At 44.7% G+C, this 20,271-nt stretch overlaps 2 protein-coding genes and 1 long non-coding RNA gene across 5 annotated transcripts in view; 1 reads left to right on the forward strand and 2 right to left on the reverse strand.

Moving 5' to 3' along the window:
* The window catches only part of LOC113989612, a 50,599-nt gene extending 48,317 nt beyond the window's left edge, over positions 1-2,282 (forward strand). For all 3 annotated transcript variants that reach the window (XR_005564568.1, XR_005564569.1, XR_005564567.1), the window contains one exon: positions 1,960-2,282. This is a non-coding gene — a long non-coding RNA (uncharacterized LOC113989612). The remainder of the gene's footprint in view (positions 1-1,959) is intronic.
* Positions 1-8,503, reverse strand: part of LOC113989610 (myosin heavy chain, skeletal muscle, adult-like) — a 34,518-nt gene extending 26,015 nt beyond the window's left edge. The window contains exons 1-17 of the mRNA XM_027724353.2: positions 8,287-8,503; positions 8,054-8,197; positions 7,806-7,962; positions 7,205-7,232; positions 6,995-7,106; positions 6,817-6,909; positions 6,624-6,687; positions 6,433-6,531; positions 6,228-6,331; positions 6,002-6,140; positions 4,948-5,066; positions 4,697-4,846; positions 4,010-4,180; positions 2,351-2,660; positions 2,169-2,245; positions 421-508; positions 204-321 (exon numbers count right to left, since the gene is read on the reverse strand). Coding sequence (XP_027580154.2) covers positions 204-321; positions 421-508; positions 2,169-2,245; positions 2,351-2,660; positions 4,010-4,180; positions 4,697-4,846; positions 4,948-5,066; positions 6,002-6,140; positions 6,228-6,331; positions 6,433-6,531; positions 6,624-6,687; positions 6,817-6,909; positions 6,995-7,106; positions 7,205-7,232; positions 7,806-7,962; positions 8,054-8,197; positions 8,287-8,493 — 2,180 coding nt within the window. The 5' untranslated portion in view covers positions 8,494-8,503. The remainder of the gene's footprint in view (positions 1-203; positions 322-420; positions 509-2,168; positions 2,246-2,350; positions 2,661-4,009; positions 4,181-4,696; positions 4,847-4,947; positions 5,067-6,001; positions 6,141-6,227; positions 6,332-6,432; positions 6,532-6,623; positions 6,688-6,816; positions 6,910-6,994; positions 7,107-7,204; positions 7,233-7,805; positions 7,963-8,053; positions 8,198-8,286) is intronic.
* Positions 8,445-20,271, reverse strand: part of LOC113989611 (myosin-3-like) — a 48,921-nt gene continuing 37,094 nt past the window's right edge. The window contains exon 41 of the mRNA XM_039384052.1: positions 8,445-8,535. Coding sequence (XP_039239986.1) covers positions 8,503-8,535 — 33 coding nt within the window. The 3' untranslated portion in view covers positions 8,445-8,502. The remainder of the gene's footprint in view (positions 8,536-20,271) is intronic.

Consider the following 20,271-nt stretch of genomic DNA (forward strand, 5'->3'; position numbering starts at 1 on the left):
TATAATTCTATGAATATGAAGAGGTCTGTTGTTGAGACCAACTGGCTGCTACGTGGAAAGAAAGAGTCTAAGAACAGTTGAGAATGTAACAGCACTTATTAAACTGAAACTAAAGGGAAAGCTTTAGGCACAGGAGGGAAAAATTAAATTTCACAAGCTACTCAAGATGGGCGAAGTGATCCAGTAAGGGGATGAAGTCTGACCTCTGTTTAAAATCTGCATACAGGACTCTGTTGGGAAATCCTTTCCTGCAAATCCTGATCCCTTCCAACACGCCGTTACAGCGCAGCTGGTGCAGCACCAGCTCATGCTCCATGGCACCTGAGCAAGGCAGAGCACAAATACACACCATGTTCTGTAACACACAGAGCAAGAGCTGCACCATACTGAGAACATTCAATACATATGTAAACCTCTTACCAGGTGTTTTCGTTTCATTTGGGATGATGCAGCGCACAAAATGGGGGTGGGTGCTCCTCAGGTTGGTCATCAGCTTGTTTAAATTCTCCTGGGAGAGTCATTAAGAAAAGTTGATATTAGCAAACATAATTTCTTCTGTAAGCATCAAGCCCTCTGAAATGAGATGTACACAAGTGAGCAGAACCCTGAACTGAAGCCCTCTGCATCAGGTTTTCTGACTTTCCACAGATCTTTGCTGTTATTAACTTAATGTATGAAGTTATTCTGAGTAATCTGTAGAAAATATTGTACTCTTAAACATAGAATTGTAATACATTTCACTGACTCTAGTGGAATGCCTTTATCAGAAATTATATCCACAGGATGTACCCAGAGAGATAAAGTAGTACTCCTATGAGGCAATGAGTGGAAAGCACTCTGCAGGAGGCATCAAAGCTGGGTCATATGGAGCACACTACATAAAATCTTCGTGTTTTCCCTACTAAAAGCAAAAGGAACAAAACCAGTTTTATATGTCTAGAATATACATTTATCTTGTATGGCAAAGTGAGATGAATCCCATCCCTTGTTTTGTAACTGTATAGTTATTTATAAAAAATTATTGTCTATATTTAGGGGAGGGAAGCAGGTGCTTCTAGAGGACACTGCAAAGCATGTAAATAAAACAGAGAAAACATTAGGATGCATAAACAGCAACATGTCTAAACAAGAGGGATAGTGGAGCAAAATTTAAAAACATAACAGAAATGCAACCCAAATGCACCAAATAATAGTTCTCTTACAACATTACCTCCTAAAGTCTTATGACCTTTAGACATAGACTTTTTGCATTATTTTTAAATGATACAGGCAGTACAGCTATGATAATTGCCCCAGAGGGTGGTTGGACATCGAACAGCCTCCCCAGGGCAGTGATCATGGCCCCAAGACTGCCAGAGCTCAAGGAGTGTTTGGACAATGCTCTCAGGGACAAGGTGGAATAGTTTGGGTGTCCTGGGCAGGGCCAGGACTGGATGATCCTGATGGGTCCTCTCCAGTTCAGCATATTCTACAGTTCTGTGATTATTTTTTGGGGGGGCATATACACATGCCCATGTCCTGTTTCAGAGCACTGCCTAGAGGCTGTCAGGTGATGAAGAATCATATGACAGCAGACCTGTAGAAGAAATTAAGCAATATTAAGAAGGGAGGCATACATGAAGGATGAAAAAGGTAATACCTCAGGAGACAGGAGGTATTTCACCTGGAAGAGATGTATGGAGCAGTCAGGAAGCAAGACTTGGTTATGACAAAGGACTGTGAAGTATCGACATCTTAAAAATCCATAACTCAAGGAGTGATAGTATTTCAAGTATAAGAAATTGATCCTTGAGTCAGACAGAAAAATTAGACATATAAATGGAGTAAACAGGTCAACAGTGGCCAGAATGTTGTAAAAGGGCAATAACAGCTTCTGAAGCCAGAGGCGTGCATCTGGAGGAAATCTGGTCTATTTTAAGTATATTTTAGACATTTTTTCTATGACATTCTTCCATCTAGAAACATCATCCTCGGACAAGTGGGCAAATAGAAAAGCTGTGCATTCAGTGGAATGGAGTATGAGTAGATTACACTGGATTTATTCCTAGTAAAATGTGGCCCAAGAACTTCAGGATCTTTTAAAAGAACTAAGCCAAAAAAAGACAAGCCATAGTGATTGGTGAGTTTACTCCTTATATTAGGAAGAAAGAGTGAAGTCTCTACTGTACCCGGAAAAGAGCCGAGACAGTCTGGAAAGAAGAACCCTTCTTCTTGGCACCTTTCTTGCCTGCACCGCTGGCCTCGGCTAAATTAAAAATAAATAAAACAATTTTAGATTTTTGCTTTTGCCTTTTATTATTCCTTTTTGTAAGCTGTACATCAGTGAAAATGTGGGATTCATAGAACCAACCTGCTTCTGCTCCACCATAGTTGGCAAAGAGTAAGGCCAGGGTCTTGACAGATGATTTCTGGTACAGCCCAATGACAGTTTCATTCAGGGGGTCCTTGTTCTTCTCCAGCCACCCAGTGATGTTGTAGTCCACTGTGCCAGCGTAGTGCACCAGGGAGAAGTGGGCCTCAGCCTTGCCTTTGCCAGGCTTGGGCTTCTGGAAGTTGCTGGACTTGCCCAGGTGCTGGTCATAGAGCTTGTTCTTGAAAGAGGTGTCAGTTGCCTTGGGGAACATGCACTCCTCTTCCAGGATGGAAAAGATGCCCATTGGCTGGGAGAAATCACAAGGGAAACAGATTGTAATTTAGCTTTCAGGGCAATAATGACCTTCATGTAGACACAGTAATGGAACACAGATTGAGATACACATCAGAAAATATTAATATTTAATTACATTTTCTTCTAGAAAGTGGGATTGAATACATTGATACCTATATTTTTAATACAAAATTAACTATAAAGAATTAGAAATTAATTTAGTTTGTGTGGAGAATGTACTTTATAAAATCAGAGCACTACCTTCTTATGCGGTGGGACTGAGAGCAAAAACAGATGTATTAGACACATTGAACATGAGCCGAAAATACACCATTGCAGCAAAGGCAGCCAACTCATCCTCAGCTGCATTCTGTTGCTCATGGGAGTCCATCCTTCCTCTCTAATCAGCTCTGATGAGAAACATCTGGAGTGCTGTTCTAGCTCTTGGCTACTCCCATGGACGTAGTAGAGTGAGCCCAGTGACAGGCCGCAGATATATTTAAATGATCGGAACATCTGACATGCAAAAATAAGCTGACAGGACTGTCCTGCATGGAAATGAGAAGGGTCTGGGAGATCTTATCAATCTATATAAATACCTAATGGGAGGGAGAGAAGAGAGAGCTCAGTGATGTCCTGTGATAGGACAAGAAGAAAGAGGCATGATCCACTAAATTCCATTTAATGAGAAGAAAAACCTTCTTTACTGTGAAGATGGTCCAGAGTTAGAACAAGTTCCCTGAAGTATCTGTGGCATCTGCACCCTTGGAGATATTAAAAATCCAACTGGACATGGTCCTGAGTAAACTGCTCTAGCTGACCCTGCCTTGAACAAGCGGGTTGGGTTAAGTGATGCCCAGAGCTGATTCTGTGATTCCAACTACTCATCATCTGCCAGCTACTGAACTTGCCATCTCGTGTGCAGTACAACTGCCTTCACACGTCAAAGGAGGCACCTGCAAGTGTGACTGTGTACTGACAGTTATTTATGTGTGTCCATCCTCTGCGTCCGTTTTGAAAAGATGCAGCTGTTCTGCTGTACAAGCACTCTTGTCAGAGCTGAAAGGTGAGGAGGGCACACTGACCTGGAAATTGGCTCTAGCTGGTTTGGAAGAACACTCTTTTTGGGAGTTAAACAAACTTTTTGTGCTTGGAAAGAGATCAGTACAGACTTGCTGCCACAAGTCTGCCACACATCTGCCACGATCTCCTTCATTTCTCACTTAACAGAAAAAGTAAACTATGGGGCAAGGTACTTTGAATAAGAAAAGCAGAATACTTGCACAGGAACATAGAAGATCCCTTTGAACAATGAGACCACAGAGTTTTTCTGCATGTAACTCATTTGAACAGGTAGGATACCTTTTCAATGAGCTCAATGCAGGCAGCCAGGTCCATCCCAAAGTCAATGAATGTCCATTCAATTCCCTCCTTCTTGTACTCCTCCTGCTCCAGCACGAACATGTGGTGGTTGAAGAACTGTTGCAGTTTCTCGTTGGTGAAGTTGATGCACAGCTGCTCAAAGCTGTTGAACTGGAAATAAAATAAGAAGGATACATATTGAAAGATGCAGCAATAATTGCAAAACCTCCTTTAAAACTAAGGAATGGAGTTATCTTGGCTTCATTGTCCATCCTGTGCATTTCTTCAGTCTGCTTTGTGACTACATAATGAAAAAGAGAAAGGCATCAAATTAATTGTCCACAAGGAATTTTTTTTCATTAATAAAGTTGTGAAGATATAATATATACCAAGTAAGTTACAGGAAGAAGAAACACAAGCTTAGGACTATCGTGGTGTACATATTTTTATATTATCTTGTCCCTGACTATATAACCAAGGAATTTTTCTGATTGGACCATTCTGTACTTTTGAGTTTTCACATCTTGAAATAAGACAAGTCTTTTGAAAAGTCATTTTTAAATTCATAACAAAAAAGAAAAATAACACTAATCATCTGATAATATTATGTCTTCTTTAAAATGTGTCTCAAATTGATCATAACATTCAGCTGCCACTTCCAAGTAGCTCTTACTGAATCTTACTTACATCAAAGATCTCGAAGCCAGCAATGTCCAGCACACCAATGAAGTACTGCCTGGGCTGCTTCGTGTCCAGCTGTTGGTTGATGCGAACAACCATCCACAGGAACATCTTCTCATAGACAGCCTTTGCCAGGGCACCCACTGAATTATGAACCTATAGGAAAAAATAAATGCCTGGCATTACCATACAGGGCAGAGGAAAATCAACAGGATATTAATTCTAAACATGGTTAGAGGCTACAACATGTTTCTTACCTGCTGTGCTGTTTGACCCTTGGTCACGTATTCATTCCCCACCTTAACTCGGGGGTAGCAGAGGGCCTTGAGCATGTCAGCTGAGTTCAGGCCCATCAGGTAGGCAGCCTTGTCAGCAACTGAAAAGGCAGAGGAAAAAGGAAGAATTTAACATCCAGTAAACTTTGAATCCTGGAGCAGCCTTCCCAGGATTCAGCCTAAAGGCTGCAGGGTTCAGATTTCTGTTCTTTGAAAACTTTTGATAGACTCTCATAGAGGGAATCTTGGCAACTTCACACTTGTCATTATGCATATTGAGCTTTTCTAAAACAATTTATGTTTTAAAATCTTCCCTGGAACACGTAGAAAGTGATGATGTTTCCAAAAGTCTCCTGGCACTGAATTGAAAAATGAAGCTTGTTAGTCTGAAAGCTCAGGAGCTGCAGTGACAACAACCAGGTACTGATCTGCATTCAGGTGATCTAGACCACACAATATTTAGAGTGGAACACAGAGACAAAATCTCTGTTCTCTTTCAGATCCAGAACCCTTTCTGAGCTTTTGTTTCTGATGTTCAGTAAAACTAATTGGGCTTCATCCTGTTACCTATGGTGCTCCCCACCTCCTGCCTTGTCCTTTAGCAAGAGGAGGTGTTGCTCACAGAATTGGAGACAGAGGTTGTAGGTCCTGTGCCCACGAAGGAGAGGAATCAAATACACCTCTTACAGCTGCCTTCCCCTAGTGTTGGATAGGGGAAGACAAATGGGAACGTAGTCCCCTCTCATGTTAGAACTGAATCACTGGGCTGTTTTCACACTTGCAAGCCCTATTCCAACAAAGGCATGACTAAAGGAACACCCATCACTCCTGACTTCCTGGAAGTTTACACTGCTAACTGTTCATAGCATAAGATACATAAATCCTGAAATAAGGGAACTTGGTGTACTAAGGACAAGGGACAGGGTTTTTTTCCTGGCTGACTAATTTTCTTGGGATCCTAAAGTCCAATAATTAACAACTTTTGCTGTCTTCCACAGTGGCTTACAGAAGGGTTAATTATTGAGCTCAATAATACCTTCTGTGCCTTCAGGCTCTGCCTGTTCCTCTCTTGGTTTCTGCTTGAACTTCAGGTTCCCATAGTGCATGACAGCCCCTGTCAGCTTGTAGATGGCTGTTCTCTCATCAGCAGTGAAACCCAGGATGTCAATGGCACTCTGATAATACAATCAGCAAAGTGAAATATTTGTGTGTTATGTGATGTATGACCCTATGCCTGTTGACTTGTTTTGTACGTTACTCACATCTGTTGCCATCAACTCCTCCTTGTCATCAATGCTGGGAACACTGATCTCACCTTGACTCACAAAAGGGAAATCATAAGGGTTGGTGGTGATGAGGAGCATTTCTGAAAACAAATGTGTACATGGGTTAAATTTAATACTTTTTGTAAGGTAGTTGAATCTTGCTCAGAGATCTTCCTTCAAAAAACTCGGTGACGTCTCCTACCAATTAGCTCTGGCTTCTTGTTGGACATGATCTGATAAAAGATGTGGTAGCTTCTTTCCGCCTTGAGCTGGAAAGTGACTCTGGACTTCTCCAGCAGATCTGCCCAGGAAGGTAGAAAGAGTTAGGCACAGCAATGCACATGGAGGTGGGAATTTGGGAAGGCATTGGACCAGTCCAGGAGAGTCTCTTACAAGTTTCAATATCAGCAGAAGCCAGTTTCCCTGTGGCCCCAAAGTGGATTCTGATGAATTTGCCCTGTTAAGGAGAAGCAGCAGCATTTCAGCCTGTATGGTTTCTTCTGACATCTCCTTTACATGGAGACCTGCTCAGGCATCACTTGTCCTGCCATGAGAGGGAGAGATTTTGTCCAAGTCACCAACTCACAAAGCGCGAGGAGTTGTCGTTCCTCACGGTCTTGGCGTTTCCAAAGGCCTCCAGCAGTGGGTTGGCGCTGATGATTTGATCCTCAAGCGTTCCCTGCAGGGGGAAAATTATTCACCGACTGTGTTGAGTCGACAGGGCAATGACAGCCCAAGTGTCCAGTCTGTTCTTCCTGACTCACCTGCATTTTGCCTGACTGCTCCTCCTTTTTCTTCTCCCCGCTGGCTGCAATTGTTGCAAAGTACTGGATGACACGCTTTGTGTTCACAGTCTTCCCGGCACCGGATTCTCCGCTGTCAGAGCAAGGAGAGAAGCAGAGAGCGTGTGGTCAGGCAGGAGGGGCCCTGGCCCTGGGCAGCCCCTCAGGGACCCGAGCAGGGGGTGTACGTACGTGATCAGGATGGACTGGTTCTCCCGATCTGGGGAAGAGGCACAATGAGAGCTGTGTTAGCAACTGACCTGGGTAACCCTAAGCTGAATAGAAGTAGAGGTGTAAATAGAAGCTGGGGATTCTTCAGAAAGTCTAAGACTACCCAGTTCCCTTCTAGGTCCTAACAGTATTAAGAATAAGCCCAAATGGATATATTGAAGAGTCAGGGGCATCTGGACCTAAGACAAGCTATGTATCAATTTGCCCTTGACATAGTTCTCATCAGGAAATATAAATGCATTGCCTACCCATGTTCAAAATACTGGATTATATGGAATAATAACTTTCTTATCAGTGAAAAAATGTAGAAAACTGAGTCAAGCACTATTTCTTGTGCTGTGCAGTGGGAGAGTATAGAATTTTGTACAATAAAGTGAAAATAATACATTACAGTGAGTCTATGCATGCTTTTGGGTCACTTTCACTTGAAATTATTTGCTATATAACTCACTCAAGTTCACAGTCATGCAGCTCTCTGGTGGTTTTAGCTGGCTTGTCACGTGTCCCAGTGAGATCAGCAGGGTTTTTGATTAGATGGCTGTGAGGGAGGTCAAGCACTCACCAGTCAGCATGAACTGATAGGCGTTGTCAGAGATGGAGAAGATGTGTGGAGGGGCCTCCTGGCGCTTCTTGCCTCGGTAGGCCAACACCACCTCCGGGTTGTACACGGGCAGCCACTTGTAGGGGTTGACAGTGACGCAGAAGAGACCCGAGTAGGTCTGCGAGGAAGGGACACAGCACGTTGGCTTCCCCTGGGCCTGGCAGAGCAGTTCCTCCCGCTGCCCAAAGGAAGCTGCTGCTGCCACTTACGTAGATCATCCAGGCTGCGTAACGCTCTTTGAGGTTGTACAGCACAGCGGGTTCATGGAGGTGGGTCATCATGGCCATGTCCTCAATTTTGTCGTACTTGGGAGGGTTCATGGAGTAGACTTGATCTTCCTTCACAGTCAGGGTCTATCAGAGGCAGGAGGACATGCATGGATGTCAGCTAAGAACCCAGAGTGGGAAGAAAATGTTGCCCTTCAGGCTTGTTTTTCACTCACCTCTCCCCCTTCAGTCTTGACAGTGACTTTCCCTGATTCCCTGCTCTGAATTGTCCCTTTTACAAAGGATTCTTTAGGATGAGCCACAAAGACAGATGACTTGGCATCGAAAGGCTTGTTCTGGGCTGCAATTCTCTCCTTTTCTGACTTTCGCAGGTAAGGAGCCGCCTCCCCAAAAACAGCCATCTCAGCATCTCCAGAGGCCATGGCTGCTCTTTACGTCTGCTGAGGATACGTCAGAAGATGGCTCTGAGGAGAAGCAATATGGCACTGATTACTTACATTTTTTCAAGATTTGGGAAAATGTTATATCCTGTGCCTTGGTTTCTCTTCATACTCTATTTTAACATGAGATAAGCAGAAATTTAATTTTACATCAACTTAGAAAATAAGGGGCTTTCATGTAGTCTATGTCTTCAAACACTCACTAATGACCTTTTCAGAACCATGGGTTTGGTGCTTTAAGAATACTGTGCCTGTAAGACGAGTGAATTTGTTAAGGAAATTTCACTAAGACATCGCTATTAGGCAAATTCATTAAAAGGATGAACAATGAAGTAAAACTACTGAAAAACTGTAGTGCAGGTGAACTACAATCTTGGAAAATATTGAATCTGTGGAACATTTACCTATTAAATGTAATGGTAATGCAAAGGTAGTGGGAAATTAATGAATGTTGCTAATGAAGTTGTCAACTGAAAAAGAAAAGAAGGGCAAGCTTTGTGACCTTTTAATATTCTGCTACAATTTAATTTGCTGTACACATTTGTTGTCATTCACTACAACCCCTAAATAATTTCAGCCCCAAAATTCTGACTTAGGTGAAATAAAATTCAAGAATTGAAATTGGAATTGCCAAGGCTGTGTTAAGATCCCAAATAAATACCTACTGAAAAAAATCCAGGAACAAGTGAGTTCTCAAATGTAAAAAACAAAAAAGAGGGTATTTCTTCAGATGATGTATTAAACGTGTAGGTACCTAAATTTAGCCAACTGCATTTGAAAATTCTCTAGCTACATTAGTAAAATTTATACCATCTTTGTTCATTAGGTAATAAATATATTTTTTTGTCTGGAGTAAGAAAATGGGTAAGAGAGTTCTTGCACTTTACAAAGGTGGTTAGAAGGTGCGTTTCCTCAGATGATTTATTAATTAATATATTCTTGGGTAGAATACAGGATTTTTCACTTTTTCCTACTGTGCTTATTTGGTCCCATTCTCCTGCTGCCATAGCAAAGCTGGGAAAGCAGCGCACCTTGATTTCTGTAAGGTCAAGTAAGCAGAAGTGAAGAACGTCCCCATGGGCATTTTCTGGTCTATCATCAGTGTTCAGAGGCTTCAAACGTAGCCTTTGGCAGCCCCCTTTCTACTGCGATCCCACCAGGTTTGCACATAGGGTGAACCAGTGAGCCTGCCAGAAACCCCATCCAAAGGGATCTGTCTCTGCCCTCTAAGAGTCAGTACATCAGGTTCTTACCTCCTGTGACACCAGATGGGTGGCTTGCAGGCTGGCAGCTGGTCAGTGCTGTAAAACAGAAATGGCAGTTCCCTCATTGCTGCTGCACAGAAATCCAGAGTGAAAACGTGCAGATGCCTTGAGAGCAGGTTTATAATGGAGTCTCCTCCTGGACACGAACACTGGAAGCAGCAGGAATGTTGTGGCACATAAGGGCACCATCCCTTCCTGCCAGCCTGCAGACCCCCCTCACCTACCTTGGAGCTTTCCCTGGAGCCAGGGCAGACGTGTCGCGGGGACGTTTTATACGATCTCGTCTGCAGATGCTACAGATGCCTCCTCTTTCTTCGGTCAAAACATTTTTGGCAAGCCTTCTTTGGTAAAGCATTGTCTGGCAAACTGAACTAAGGGCATAATTGTCATTTGACATGACTAGATATAATTAGAAAATTTTGATGTCTTACTGGCTATATGAATACAGCTCCTATAAACAATCTCACAAGGGTGTTAAGGAGGGAATCCGGACTAGTCAAAGCACTTAGAGAACTTGGATTCAGGACTTATGGGTTCTATTGCTGCCTTTCCCAACGACTCACTGCACAATCCAAGATGGATTGCTTGGTATGTCTGTCCCAGCTATCCCAGCTGTACAATAGATAAAACAGGATGTTAAAAGATAAATTAGCATGATTAAAAACTTTTGGCAGTTTTGTTGGTAAAATTCTGAAAGCAGAGGTGCAGATGTAGAAGAGCTGAGCAGGATAACAGGCACAGCAGGATGGTCAGCCAAACACTGCAGCAAGGAGAGGCTGGGTCCTACCTGGTCTTTTAAGCTGATGCCTCTGACAGAGATGTGAGGTAGCTTTGGGGATATCAGGAAGAGTGCGCACACACACACACGCATGTACATGCGTGCCTCTTTGCAAATTGCAAATAAGTGGGAGATTCTCCAAGAAGTGTTATTGTGAACCTTGTGAGGGATTATACCTGCTGAGACTTCTGATCTGCAGGTTAATGCCAGTGAGCAAGAGATACTCCCTGCTTTTGCTGAAAACTTCTTAGTTTATCTAGATATTCCCATACCTGTAAACCTAGGAAGGGTAACTCTGATTTGGAATACCTTCCACAGGTTTTTTCCCTGCCTACAACTGATAGAAGAATCCTCTATTCACTCATGACTATACAAATAATTGGACATACGCACAAACACATCATCTCAGCGTGCAGTCCCAGATGCTCTCTACGCAATATATCCTCAGCCCAGCTCTTCCATTTCATCACAAATATCTTGCACACTTAGACATTTGAACAGTCCAAAACACCACAGTGATATCTTTACCGGACCACTGGGGGTGGCAGACATGCCTGTACAATGCTGATGGGGGAGGGGAAGGGGATTTGCTGGTAGTGCTGGAGAGACACTGGTCTAGTTTCAGGAATAGGGCACAGTCACATAAACTGTTTTAAATCCTGTCAGATTTAGGCTGAGGAACTTAATGCCTTCTTTGCCTTAGTCATCAACAAGGCTGAGCTGTTAGACAGGGACGGGGAGCAGAATGGACTCCCTGTGACCCAGGAGCAATTAGTGACCTGCTGAGCCACTTAGACACTCACAAGTCCACAGAGGCAGATGAGATTCACCTGAGGGCACTGAGGGAGGTAGTAGAAGAGCTTGCCCAGCCACTCTCCATCATTTATCGTCAGTCCTGGCTCACCAGAGAGGTCCCAGATGACTGGAGGTGCCAATGTGATGCCCATCCACAAGAAGTGTTGGAAGGAGGATCTGGGGAACTCCAGGCCTCTCAGCCTGACCTCAGTGCTGGTAAAGGTTATGGAACAGATCATCTTGAGTGTTATCACACAGCAGGTACAGGATACATACACTACGGGGCCAGGCCCAGCCAGCACAGGTTTAGGAAAGGCAGATCCCGCCTGACCAATCTGATCTCCTTCTATGACCAAGTGACCTGCTGGGTGGGCGAGGGAAAGGCTGTGGATATGTTTACCTGGACTTCAGCAAAGCCTTTTACACCAGCATTCACCTGGAGAAACTGAGAGCCATGGCTTGGACAGGGGCATTTTCCTTGGGTTAAAAACACACTGATGGCCAGGCCCAGAGAGTGGCGGATGGAGTTATATCCAGTGGGGTTCCCCAGGGCTTAGTATTTGGCCAGTCCTGTTTAGTATCTTTACCAATGACCTGAATAAGTGGATCGAGGGCACCCTCGGGAGTTTTCTGATGGACACCAAGCTGGGTGGGAGCGTTGATCTGCTGGAGGGCAGGAAGACTCAGCAGAGGGGTCTGAACAGGCTGGATCAAAGAGTCAAGGTCAGTGATGTGAAATTCAATAAAGTCAAGTTCCAGGTCCTGCACTTTGGCCACAATAACCCCTCACAGCGCTCCAGGCTGGGGAAAGAAAGTCTGGAAAGCTGCTTAGCAGGAAAGGACCTGGGAGTGCTGGTCAACAGCCACTGAACATAAGCCAACGTGTGCCAGGTGGGCAAGAAGGCCAATGTCATCCTGCCTGTATCAAAAATACTATGGCCAGCAGGAGCAGGGAAGTGACTGTGCTGGACGCTGGTGAGGCCACAGCTCGAGTGCTGCATCCAGTTCTGGGCCCCTCACTGCAAGAAAGACATTGAGGGGCTGGAGCATGTCCAGGGAAGGGAATGGAGCTGGGGAAGGGTTTGGAGCACCAGGAGCAGCTGAGAGAGCTGAGGGGACTCAGCCTGGAGAAAAGGAGGCTTGGGAGGACCTTCTCACTCTCTGCAGCTCCCTTACAGGAGGATGGAGTCAGGTAGGGGTCAGGCTCTGCTCCCAGGGAACAAGGGACAAGACAAGAGGAAATGGTCTCAAGCTGTGCCATTTGGGTTTAGGGGAGGTTTAGGCTGGACCTCAGGAAGAATTTCTCCACTGATAGGGCTGTCAGGCATTGGAAGGGGCTGTCCAGGGAGGTGGTGGAGTCCCCATCCCTGGAGGTATCCAAGAAACACTGGATCTGGCACTCAGTGCTCTGGTCTAGTTGTCAAAATGGGGATTGGTCACAGGTTGGACTTGATGATCTTGTAGATCTTTTCCAACAAAAAAGATCCTATGACTCTGTTATTCTACATGGACAGTCCAGCTGAGAGTGCTGGGCTAGATCACCTGACTTTGTGGACTGAAAAATCTTTGCCTTCCCAGTCGCCAATGACAAAGCCAGTGTACTCAGAGAGCTCTTCTGGGCTTTTGCTGTGGTGCTGTGCAGGATGTGGACCCATCCTTGTCACAGGAGTGCAGCACATGGCCAGGCAGCTCTGGGCAGGCTGAGAGAAGGTCTGATTTGAACAGGAAGCACTCAATGAGTTGAGATGTCTCTGGATCTTGACAATCACTCAGCAGTTCTTTGGAGATTGAATTTAGTGCCAGTAAGTCCCCATAAGCCAGTGCTAGAAACATAAAGTCTTTTTTTGAAACTGGTCCAAATCACAGAAGAGGGTTGTGAAACAGGACATGGCAATGAAGGAGATGCTTTAATCCAGATGGCTTTTGAATATCTCCAAAGATGGAGATTTCACAATAGCTCTGGGAAACCTGTGCCAGTGCTCAGTCACCCTCACAGGAAGAGTGTTTCCCAGTTTTCACAGGGAACCTCCTGTGTGTCAGATTGTGCCCATTGCTTCTTGTCTTGTCACTGGACACCACTGAAAAGAGCCTGATTTCATCCTCTGTGCACCTTCTCCTCGGGTATTTATATCCATGGATGAGATTCACCTGAGCCTTCTTCAGGCTGAATAGTCTCAGGTCTCTCTCTTAGGAGAGAGATGCTCCAGTCACTCATTGATCTTACTGGCCCTTTGCTGGACCCTCTCCACTAGCTCTATATCTCTCTTATACTGGGAAGCCCAGCACTGGACCCAGCACTCCAGGTGTGCCCTCTGTGCTGATCAAGGGCAAGGATCACCTCCCTCTGTCTGCTGGCAACACTTCTGATGCAGCCAGGACACCGTTCACCTTCTTCACAGAAAGGACATGAACATGGCTCACGTTCAGCTTCGTGTCCCACAGGACCTCCAGGTCCTTTTTTGTGAAGCTGCTTTCTGGGTGGTCAGCACCCATCATATACTGGTGCCTGGGGCTGTTCCTCTCCAGGTTCAGGGCTTCGCATTTGCTTTGCATTATTGGAGCCCAGATTGACCTCAGGCCTCACCAGTCCTCAGCTGCACACTATCCTTAACAGAGAAAGCATTTAACGTTAAATGGATCTCAGCAACTGTAGAATCACAAAGACTCAAATCTTTATTGCTGTATTTACCTGTCTTGCTAACTGACTTAACTAAATCATGTGTGGGTTTCCAGCTAAAGAATCTTTGTGACATTAAAGCAAAGCAACTCAAGTGCACAGATGCATCTATATTCCCCCAGTAACTCCACACTTTGCATACAAACAGGAAGAGGTGCCTGTACATTCAACAGAATATCCATGGAGACAAGAATATATATGTTGGTTTAGAGACCAAACCATTTGCCATTTACTTCAGAGATTTGGCCTTCACTGTCTCAAATATTGGACTATCCAGTTCATGAAACCAGTCTCTGTTTGATCCTTGGAGAAGAATCTGGATGTTAGGACTACAACCCAGCAGGACCCAGTTCTAACAGTGGTTCTGGCCCACTCTGACTGAAGCTGTTCTCGATATCATGCCACAACAGCTATGTGGAAATAGGCAGCCTGAGGGCTGAGGGACAGGAGCTTGTGACCCTATTCAGTAGGAGAACTAGCACTGTTATCTCAAAGGTGTGAATCTGGCAGCTTTCCTGTCACCAGAAAGAATCAGCACATTCCTTGGCACAAAGAAATGGCAGCTGTAAACCTAATCCACTGAAATAGAAAGGAACTGTCTCGGTCCCCAGAGTCAACAGGGAAGAAACTCTCTGCCAATCTGTTCTGCCTGGTCTGAGACTGCAGCCCTTGAGTTCTGACAACCCAGGCACGCTCTGGTTGCAGTCCCCTCCTCAGGAGGGAAGGCAGCCTTCTATTCAGAGGGATGCTACAGGATTCACACAGGGAAACTCAGGAAACTGAAGACAGTTGCATCCTACAAGAAAGATTTGGAATGCTGCCTGATTGCCCAGGGTATAGAGGGGCTGCAGGATATACTGTCCCACCTGACCCTGCATCAAATGTGGCAGGAGATCCTACTTTGGCCGAGGGTTTCTGTGAGCATATGCAAATCCACAGTGTGACTATATATGCTGGCTGAAATTCAGAGACTATTGTTACTGTGGATCCATAATGGGAATTTCTGGTATTGACTTATGTCTACATTAGTATCTCTATATGAGTACCTCAGGACCAGCATAAATCCCAGCGCTAACATAATGTGATTATGGGTATGTTGGCTTTGCTTGGTGTCTTGGAGTGAAATCCCTGAAAGGTCTTTGGTATTAATCATTTGAGGATTGAAGGATTACTGAAATCTAGCAAAATCCTCCAGAATGGTGCGAAGAATAATTTGCATACCAGGTTCAGCTAAAATTACACACTTTACATTAAATAGTACTGCCTCCCCCACCAGCAGCATTTCTAGATGACACTGTGTTACCCCCCTGTCTGTCAGTTGTACTTCAATGCAAAAACAATCTTGGTGCCACAGACCAGCTGGGGTGACGGGGTCTGATTGAATTCAGTGTTAAAATTCAGTGTTAAATAGTCCAGTGCCATTCAAATTGAATAGCAAGGCTATTCTAGCAACTCCTCTGGAAGAAACAGCATTAGACAAGCTCTTTCAGACAGTCATAAAAAGAAGATAAAATGTTAGAACATCAACTGCTTTCACTCGAAAACTCTAAATTCAGATCCATTTCCTTTTTTCCTCATTTGCATTAACTAAATAAAACACAGAAAACAAGAATTTCTCCTTCGGTGTTTTCAGCTGATGTTTTAAAATATCTGTTTGAAGGAAATTAGAGCTAAAGCAATGGCAGATGTAAGAGCATGTGTTGTGAACACATAGTACATGAACGCTCAGTGAATGTTTAGACAAGAAAGACACAGGAATAAGTTTGTGGAGGCTGGAAGAGGAGGCAGGAGAAAGTGCAAAAAAGGTTGGGCAAATGACCCAGCATTCAGCGTTGTAGTGTAGGACATAAAGTAGGACATAAAGCTCACTAAAAGAAAAGTGAAGCGTTTGGTCAGCTGTCATGAGCAGCTCTGGAGGGCAGTCTAAGCTACTGAGCATCTGCTTTGAATTTGGTTTAATTTACACAGCTCCTCTCTCTCACTCAGGTATCGTTTATATGACACTAGTATAGTGGTTTTTTACAAAGAGAGAGTCTCTAATCTGAAACGGATGATCCAGATTTCACTGTAGTTTAACTCTGTAGATCCCAAAAAGTTACATCAGGGAAAACTTTGCCGTGTTTCTTATACCCAGGCACAGCAAGGAGAAATCTGTCCAGGAAGGAGTCTGTTGAAAGAAGTGCAAGTGCCTCAATGCAAAAAAACATGCAATGTTTCCTGGGGGCCATTAACTTTCTGTCAATCCTATTTCCATCTCTGCAGGCCTTGACTTCACTGGGACCAGAAGCAAATCACAGCACAGATAGAAGGGAAGCGGCAGGCTGAGAGCCATCTCTGGATACAGACTGTCCTGCACAGCAATGTGGTGTCGGCAAGGCACACATTCCCCTGGAGGAGAAAGGGTTCAGTCATGCTGAAAATAGATCCTTCTTGAGACAATTATCAGGCAGCTGCTCCCTTTCTGCCAGCCTTGGAGATGTGTATTTCCTTCTCCCCATCCCAGTGGTTGGCTGAGAGACAGGGGCAGTGAGAAGGCACTTTTAGGTAGGCAGCAGCCAGGCCAGAGAGGGGAAGGGGAAGTGCCTGCAGATGCTGTGTGTCGGTTGGTGGGAACCTCCGTCTCCTGCCTGTTCAGAGTCATCAAGATCATGAACTGGAAAAACAAGAATGTGCCTGTATGGCAGGAGGTTTTGCAGTAGGAAAAGGAATCTTTTCTTGTAGTCTGGTGATCCAAAATCTTTAACCACGGGAGCTACTCTCAAGCTCTCTGTTTTGTGCTCCCCTAACTAGGACAGAGGGCCCTCCAAGAGGAAGGATGTTGGTGGATATGAATATGAGTGCTCTCACTGCAAAGAGTCACAGAATCACAGAATATTCTGAGTGGGAAGGGACCTACAAGAATCATTGAATCCAGCTCTTAAGTGAATCGCCCATGCAGGGATCAAACATGACCTTGGTATTATTAGCACCATGTTCTAACCAAAACCAGGGAGAATCGAGTACTGTGTGGTGCTAGAAGTGGGGTCAGTGGATTGTAGAAAGATGTTCTCCCTTCTGCTTGACTCTGCTGAGTCCTCATCTGAAATGATTTGTCCAGTTTTAGGTTCCCCATTTCCAAAGGGAGGAGAACTAAAAGGAGGAGAACAGCAGGTGGCTGGCAAGATGAGCAAGGGACTGGAAGACTTGTGCTATGAAGAGAGTTTGAGGGTATGGTTAGTTTGAGGGGAAAAAGGCTAATGTACATGAGGGGCAGCTACAAAGACGATGTGCCAAGCTTTTTTCATGAGCAGCAGACAATGTAACAAGAGGCAATAACCACAAATTGTTGCTTGAAAATCTCCACTTAGACACTAGGAAAATTCTCAGACATTAGGAAAATTCTCACTTAGATATTAGGAAAACTCTTGACTATTGAGTAATGAAGAAATGGCACAGGTTACCTATAGAGCTTCTGGAGTCTCTGTCTCAAAAGCTTGGCTCACCAAAGCCATGGCTAATTGGACCAACACCAGCAATAGATGTGCTTGAAGTGGGAGACTGAACTAAAGAGCTCCAGATGGTCTGTCACAACAGCAGCTCTGAGGCTTTAGTGTAGAGGTTTCCTCATCCATCCAAAGCAGACAATTGCTCAAAGCTAATCAGCAAAGTCATCTGCATCTTCACTTCTTGTGCTAAGAAAACAAAATTTCCCTGGGGTCCTGAAAAACAGTATTTCCCAAGTGGACAACTGGGCATGAGTCTTTGATTCCACTGCTTTGATGGAGACAGTTAATTTCATGCAACTTGCCAAAGCAAATCCCTCCAGAACACCAATTCCATAATATTGCTTCTTAAGTACATCATCTTGAAATGTCCTCAGCAGCAGGAGGCTTTGGTTGCTTTCAGTCCTTGAAGAGCAGCATGACATGCAGGCAGAGTCAGAGAGCTGTGGAGCTCACTGGGGCAGCAAAATGCATCCCATCACATCAGCAAGGAGTTCCACCAGGTGAGGAGTGGCAGGGCAGGCAGAGTATAGGAGTGTCCTCTTGCTACCACAGGCTGGACACATTCACAGTGGTAATTGTATGCTGGTAAGCATTTCCTCAGCACACCACAGACTGGGCTTTAGGGATCTGGTACAAACATTTTTTCATTCTGAGACACCAAGTACCATTTGTCAGAAAATATGGGTATGATACAGTGAGCAGCAGCTAACATACCATCTGTGGGGTATTTCTGATCATAACATAACATTGAAGAACATAAGATTACATGATGTCCCTGCCCATGTCAGGGGGATTGGACTAGATGGGCTTTATAGGTCCCTTCAACCCAAACCCTTCTGTGATCTGTGTGATCCTGTGAATGGTAGACTCTCACACCCAAGACATTTGTCATCATCCCAATCTCCTCAGACACCCACCCTCTGCATGATGCTCCATCCAGGTGATGAAGCCTTCTAGAGCACAAACCATCTCAAGCTGGTGAAAAATGTCACGTGACTGAAACAAAATCCAAATAATTTACACACAGGAAACTGTACTGAAAAGAATGTATTCTCTGTGCCCCTGAGAGACAGAAGAACAAGGACATTCCTATTATCTCTATATGAAGCCTAAGCCTTTGGCCTTCTCAGGTCTCAGTCACCTACTTATCCCCCCCACATGGAGCCTGTAATGCTCATGGGATACAGCAGACATCCCCTCCAACAGGGATCCCCTTGCACACCCTGCTAGTGAGCCCTGGGAGGCTGGAGAGAGCTCAGAGCTGCTCAGTTCTGCTCCAGCAGGAAACCTCCTGCTGTGGGTCGATGTTTTGGAGAGCAGGCTCAGGTGCCTACACAGATTGCAGCGTCTCCTGTGCCTGGGGCCACTTCAGCTCCTCCTCAGGTGATTGGGGTCCCTGATGGCCTGAGCAGGAACTGAGAGGCACTCAGGGCCATGGAAGGCATCAGGAATGTCTGCATGGATGTGCTGCTCCTCTGAGCACACATTACAGCTCAGGTGAAAGGAAGTCAGCCCTGCATGTGGTAGGTCCCTACTGGTGAATACTCTGTCCTACTTCAACTCAATCAGCTTGCCCGGTGACTGGTCTTCAGACCCTCATAAACCACAGTAGATATTCCATAACATAGAACTTATATACATCTGTTCATTGTTTACAGACACATCAATGTTTGATGTGTTATCAACTGCCTCTTAATGCTGTCACACAGGGGACAGGCTTGGTGACAGCAGCTGTGCTTGGACATGTTTCTGAGGGTGGGTTCCTCTCATTTAGAGTGACCGTGTATGACCTAATGTTGAGAAACTCAAAGATTTTTGTTCATTTGCTGTACCTGTTATTTTCAGAGGAATTAGCATATATTCCCTCAAAATCTCCAGAGGAAGAACATTCTGCCTCATCACTAGTACAAAAGAAATGGTTTGTAAAGCAAACCACAAACACCAGTTTTGCTTTTTTTGCCAAAATACAGATGGGCATTATAGCACTAGGATGCTTCCTAATTAAAGACTCTGATGCTGCTTCTCCCTTGCATTGCTCTCTGTTATCAGAAATAGCATGTGAGGAAAGGGGTTTTTCAGCCATTTTGATCCAAGCACTGGGACCAGCCTGTTTGCAGAGAGAGAGCCGGAAAGTGGCTGAGCTTAAACAGGTAAGTGTAGGAAGATCACTGACTTTCCAGGCTTGCAGCTGGTGGGATAGATGGGGAAAAGCTGTAGCTGTGGTTTCTGGGAGCAGCTATTTAGCACTGCCCACTGCTTGGATGCCTTCCCACAGTGGGGATCCTGCCTTGCAGAACTCTGGCATAGGCAAAGCCATTTTGCTGTGGCCATTATGTGATTATCATCTCCTGTTCACTGGATGCTTGGTGAAAATCCAATTTCACTTTGCCTGTACTATTTATAATATTATGTAAGAATTCCGTCTCCCCTCCTGGTTGTTCTTTTCCCAGCTTGACAACCCAGTAGTCCCATCAATTTTGTCCTCGCTCTCTGTACCCTTCCTAACTGCACAGGCCAAATCCGCAGACAGCAGGTGGTCTGTGGGCCTGGTACAATGTTTTCTTGTTTGTTCTCAGTTGATCCTGACAATTCCTGATACTTTTTTTGCCTTCTGTGGTCACCACGGAGCACTGACCTGACATTTGGAGGCAACTATTCACTATTCTGGTAGCCTTCCTATCTCCTAATCCCGGTCCTCCTTTCAGAGACTATGGACAGAGAAGTTGAAGTTCTGTTTCATGTGCAAAAAGGGTTTTTCTG

The sequence above is a fragment of the Pipra filicauda genome, unplaced genomic scaffold, assembly GCF_003945595.2.
Source record: "Pipra filicauda isolate LSUMZ 115617 unplaced genomic scaffold, ASM394559v2 scaffold337_size785800_pilon, whole genome shotgun sequence".
Classification (NCBI taxonomy): Eukaryota; Metazoa; Chordata; class Aves; order Passeriformes; family Pipridae; genus Pipra; species Pipra filicauda.